Below are 5,514 nucleotides of genomic sequence, written 5' to 3'. Positions count from 1 at the left end.
TGTGTGTGAGCAGCAATAACCCATCTGAGAAATATTGTTCAAAATTAGCCCACTGGTGTATTTGTATGCATTAAAAAGCCCCAAATAATAAATAAAAAAATATGCACGCAAAGAGTGACGTCATCGTCTTCTTAAAAGTCCGCAGAAGAAGAATCCTCATTCCACCGCGTTGTTGATATTCTTTGGGCGGCGCCACGCTGCGTACATATTTACAATCGGTGCCGTTTCACGTTGCTTCAAAATGTCCTCCAATCTAAATTTTACTGAAGAAGGTTTCTCTAACATAGTAATACGAAATGAAAAGAATATTGTACAATTGAGAACTAATGCATTTGATGATGATGAAGCGCTGAGATGGAAAGAGGTTTTACTGCACGCAATAGTACAACTTACAATGCTGCAAGATTATATCACGGTGTAAGATACCGCTTTCACGAAAAGTTCATCTGCCTGCATGGTGACAATCGGCATAAAGGAGTTAAAAAACTTATACTGCAAGTTAAGCCAATTGAAGCTTTTAAGTTAAGTTTAATAGCCTATAGCTATGCTGCCAAACACAGGGCCAATTGTGATGCAACCATTGCTATTTCATATGCCTTGACTAAGTCATTTCGCTTCATGCCATAGTAGCAGCTAGGGAGAGAACATAAGAGGGTAATTGTTTATATTAACGCCACTGTGAATTTGTTCTTTGCAATATTAGGCCCACAATCCAATGACTTCATTTGTTTACGTAATACCTGCTCGCAAGGTGGTAATGCACAAATGAGGCTGAGCCTTCTTGCCATTAAAATTCACACAAAGTAGTTCCAACTGTACAAATAAAAGCCCTCCTCTATTTGCCTTGAAGAAACTCCTCAAATGGGGGTTTCGTCAACATAAGAAGTGGTCTAAAATAGTGCAAATATGAAGAAAACATTCCAGTTATAAAATTGGTAAAACAATGTGTGTGTATTATATAGAATCACCTTTTATTCTTTTGTGTGAGTAGTAATGTGGATTTTTATTGCAAAATTGGTGCTTTTGCTCGGAAACGCAATAAGCGACGTCACAAATTACAACAAATCAGATGCTTCCTTTTGTATACATAGTAAGCTGGTTGACATCAAACTTTTTAGGAAATAGGTGTGGCCACCATTGGGTTTAACTTTCATAGTGGGTGGTTCGACTAATTTTGCCTAAGATGGGCCGACTTGCTTGCATTAAGGAAATTTTTGTTAGGTTAGGCCACTGTGCTATACTTCTAGGAAGGTTAGGTGCGGTTTTAAGGTTTTCATTGCAAAACAAATATTGTTACTACCAATTTTAAAACTGGAATGTTATCTTTTTCGCATTTACACTGTTTCCACTCTTTGTCTTGAAGCTGATCTTTGTCTACGCGCTGATTGGCTATGCGATCTAGTGCGTGATTGGCTACTGGCGGGTATGCTCGCGACTCTGTATGCACCATTGATGGTTTAACTTCCATAGTGGGTGGTTCAACTAATTTTGCCTAAGTTGGACCGACTTGCTTGCATTAAGGAAATTTTTGTTAGGTTAGGCCACTGTGCTATACTTCTGGGAAGGTTAGGTGCGGTTTTAAGGTTTTCATTGCAAAACAAATATTGTTACTACCAATTTTAAAACTGGAATGTCATCCATGTTCCAAGCTGCAAGGTTGTCAGTGATAAAAGGTGTTCACGACTGTGTATACAGACGACTGTGTATACAGACTGTAAAAACGCATTCAGTTTCACGGGAATTTGCGTGGTTTGGTAGTTATATTAATTTACATGACTTGTATGCATTTATGCTATATAACATTGCAATGACTTCTAGGTGCAGCGTGAAGATGGATATCAAGATTAAATTAATCACCAAAAATACCATCAGAATTGATAAGGATGTGAGGACACATCCATGTATCATCACAATTGAAGGTACCCACAACCACCCCGCTGAAGCAGCAAGTGCTCTACAGGAACTCAGGATTCCAACAGCCACAACTGACACCTTCTTCAAATACTTTGATTTGGGTAAGACTTTAAGAACAATAAATAATTTACTGTTGCATTTAAGAACCGTTTAAATAAGTAAATAGGCCTACAGCATTTATTGTCATCTTGTTTCTTGTGTTGTACCCATATCCTTGCCTGCATATTATTGTTACTGTATTATTATTATTTATTTATTTTTCAGGTATGACTGTGCCACAGGCTATAAGGTTTCACCAGGAGAAACTTAACTTTAACCTCTCAGATCTTGCAAATGCTGCTGTAAATCCAAAGTCCAGATCTGTGTACTATATGAGAGAGAAATGGCTAAAAAACAATTATGGAACACTAGGGGGTGGAGATATGTTCTCAGCAATAAAAAAATATGCCGATGCTAACCCACTTTCAAAGATAAAGTATGAGCACACTGGTGAGCGATTCACTCTTGTACTCATTACTGATTTCATGTCAACTGTTCATAGAGAATTCAGGGAGGCAGGTGAAGTTATTTTTGTTGACACAACAAGTCACTTTGATCAGCTGAACACAGCAGTTACCCCTCTTCTCTGTGCTGGTCCTGCAGGAGCTCTACCCCTTGGCGTGATCTTTACATCCTCGCAGGATGAAGCAAGCTATACAGCAGGTACTGTAGCAACTTCTGTTTCAGCTAATTATGAGTTCCATATTAGTAGTTAGAAACTTTTTTTGTGGAAAAGAAAAAATTATCCATTATTATTTTTATTGATAATTTTTTTCTACACTCTAAAAGTACATAATATTTTAACTTCAGTTACCGCATTTGGTATTTTCCTTATTTACAAGCGATACTAAAATATCTGTAATTAACACCTCATTTCAATATAAAAGATTAATGATACCTTTTATCTTGCAGGATTTGATATGCTGAAGCAGATGTTGGGGGACAGTGCCTTTTACCAGCAAGGGCATCCACTATGCTTCATAACAGATAATAGTGATGCAGAACGAAATGCACTAAGAAAAGTATGGCCCAATTCAGAAAGATACCTGTGCATATTTCACATTCTACAACAGGTTTGGAGATGGCTGTGTGATAGTTCCCATGGTGTTAAGAAGGATCATCGTCAACTCCTCATGCAAGTAGTCAAGAACTTACTGTACGCCAAGACTGAACAGAAATTTAATGAGGACTGGCATGCAGTTCTTCAGACCCAAGAGGCAAAAAACTATGAAAACTTTGTGAGGTATGGTTAATAAAACAAAATTAATTGTTAAATGTTAACTGTTTGTTATAATATTCACCTCACCATAGTAAAGTTTTGTAAAAAAAAATATTGCCTACAGTCTTTTGTCGATATAATCTCTTAAGGTAATTTATATTTCATAATTTTTATTCTCAGATTCATCACTTATGAAGTGCTCACCAGATGGGTAATTGATTACTGGTACAGTACCTGTTTAGTCTGAAGTGAATGTACAAATGCTCTTTCCCTCCTATGCGTGAAATGCATGCAGCTTTGGTGAAAATTTATTTTGCTATCATTTTAATTTGTTTAAATATTTATTTTCACAGCTAGCTCAATGGTTTTGGCGATGGAAAACTTAGACATAAACGTCTGTAGTTTTCATAGATTTTGATTGGCATGTTGGCGTTGGGTTTAGCAACTCAGCATATGCTTGGATTTATTTCTTTATTTCCCCACGGTCTTGGGTTCTACTTAGCAACATCTATAGCTGCTTACTTAGAGTTAACACCGCTTTATTATATTATTACTGTGTTTTATTATTTTATTACTGTATTTTAATATTTTATTGATACCATTTGATGTTTAATTATTGTTTTATTACTGTTAAAATACGTAAAATTCAGTACTTACTGTACAATATATGAAACCTTGCCTTACACAATCTGGAGGATGACGATATGTGTTGGCTACACTCTTATCTATTCCCATAAAAAATCATTCCTTTTGACGCAGGATCAGTCAGGTATTGCAAGTTATACCACTGCCTTCACCAACCTTTATCCTCATACCCATAGGCCGTTTTTGTATATTTCACGATGTTTTTCAGATATGTGACTAATCTGATCCAGCGCAAAGAAGAATGGTGCATATTGTACAGGGCAGGACGGCTGCTGCGAGGCAATCAGACCAACAATTATGCGGAGGCCACCATGTGCATCATTAAAGACATTATCTTGAACAGGTTAGTAGGTATAAGAGACTTCAGCTAAGGGCGGATTACAGTGTAGAAGGGACAATAAATACAGCTGTATACAAAGCATATCAAACAATAAAACGCCAGTGCAAATTTTTTGTTAAAACAAATGAGATGGCCTTTACAGTATACATATTTTTAGTTGAAAATTTCATAAAATGTATGCTTTGCTTCATTAGATCACTTAATTATTGTTAAATATTTTTACTTTCAGGTGCAAAGCTTTCAACACAAGCCAGTTGTTAATGTTTATGAATGAGGTGTTTGACCTATATATGAAGCAGCGTCTCTTGATGTAGCTTTGGGCCGAAAAAATCACGGGTACCAGCGTATAATTCCATTTCACAAGATATAATTAGGTGCAACGATGATGAATACAAAATGTTTGTAAAGAGTCAATCTGAGGATACTGTTACTTATACAGTAGACCTTAGATTAGGCATTTGTGACTGTACTATGGGAAACACTGGAAAGGTGTGCAAGCATCAAGTGGCATGCTCGGAAAAATTCCTCTTGGCTTTACCTCAAATATTCAGCAGTACTCCTGAAAAAAGACAGTGGCTTGCGAGAATTGCACTTGGAAATGAAAATGTGCCTTCGCTGGAATTTTTTGCTACATTACATGACAATTCAGAACAGTTTCAGAGTGATTGTGTAAAAGAATGTGACAAAAATACCAAGCCACTGCATATAGGCATAATGAAGACAGCGATGGCACGCAGATGCCTTCTACTACATTTCAGCACAATAATACAAACAGTGATGACACACAGATGCCTTCCACAGTTCACTGCAATAATAAAAACAAGTTTGAAAAAGCACCGATAGTGATGATGACGACTGCAAGACGAGTAATCCCAAGAGGCGATCAAAACAAATCATGGAAAAATTAGACATTCTTACAGAAACAATAAAACATAGTGCTGCTCTGTATGGGGATGAGCTGACCGTTGGAGATATAGAGAAGCTAACTAACAGGTTTCGTAATGTTCGTACCTCAGATCAGCTACACAGTCTTTTCCAATGCACTGGGGCGGCTTTGCCATGCGTAGGGAAGGGGAAAATACCTTGCCAACCAACATCAATTGCTAGGCGCCAGCAAGGAATGCCAAGAGGAGCTGCGCCTATCACAAAAGGCAGAAAGAGGAAAGGGAACCTGATTCACAAAACACTGAAAAGACAGCGTAATCTTTCCTTTAACATTTCCCAAAATGTAATGAATGCCAAGAGTCATGGTAGTGACCATTAGATTTAATTTATAGGAGCACAATATATTATAATGTTGAAATTTGTTAATAAATATTGCTGGCAGTATAAAATTTTTGGGAGATATAAGCTTTGT

The 5,514-nt window shown here is 37.0% G+C and overlaps 1 protein-coding gene across 1 annotated transcript; it reads left to right on the top strand.

The window, feature by feature from the left end:
• The first annotated feature begins 874 nt into the window (after positions 1-874).
• LOC136838000 (uncharacterized) lies at positions 875-4,471 on the top strand. Its single transcript, XM_067102863.1, has 6 exons — positions 875-2,015; positions 2,179-2,616; positions 2,866-3,196; positions 3,353-3,383; positions 3,994-4,160; positions 4,387-4,471. The coding sequence occupies exons 1-6, from the start codon at positions 1,631-1,633 to the stop codon at positions 4,469-4,471; spliced, it is 1,437 nt and encodes a 478-aa protein (XP_066958964.1). The 5' UTR covers positions 875-1,630.
• The last annotated feature ends 1,043 nt before the right edge of the window (positions 4,472-5,514 follow it).

The sequence above is a fragment of the Macrobrachium rosenbergii genome, unplaced genomic scaffold (genome assembly GCF_040412425.1).
Source record: "Macrobrachium rosenbergii isolate ZJJX-2024 unplaced genomic scaffold, ASM4041242v1 13908, whole genome shotgun sequence".
Classification (NCBI taxonomy): Eukaryota; Metazoa; Arthropoda; class Malacostraca; order Decapoda; family Palaemonidae; genus Macrobrachium; species Macrobrachium rosenbergii.
This window is presented reverse-complemented; position numbering and strand designations above follow the sequence as displayed.

What these genes read in the sequence shown, in the direction of transcription:
- LOC136838000 (XM_067102863.1), top strand. Translation starts at nt 1,631, where the DNA reads ATGTCATCCATGTTCCAAGCTGCAAGGTTGTCAGTGATAAAAGGTGTT. An exon ending in CTTCAAATACTTTGATTTGG is followed by an intron (nt 2,016 to 2,178) that starts GTAAGACTTTAA and finishes TTTATTTTTCAG; the next exon opens with GTATGACTGTGCCACAGGCT. An exon ending in TGAAGCAAGCTATACAGCAG is followed by an intron (nt 2,617 to 2,865) that starts GTACTGTAGCAA and finishes TTTATCTTGCAG; the next exon opens with GATTTGATATGCTGAAGCAG.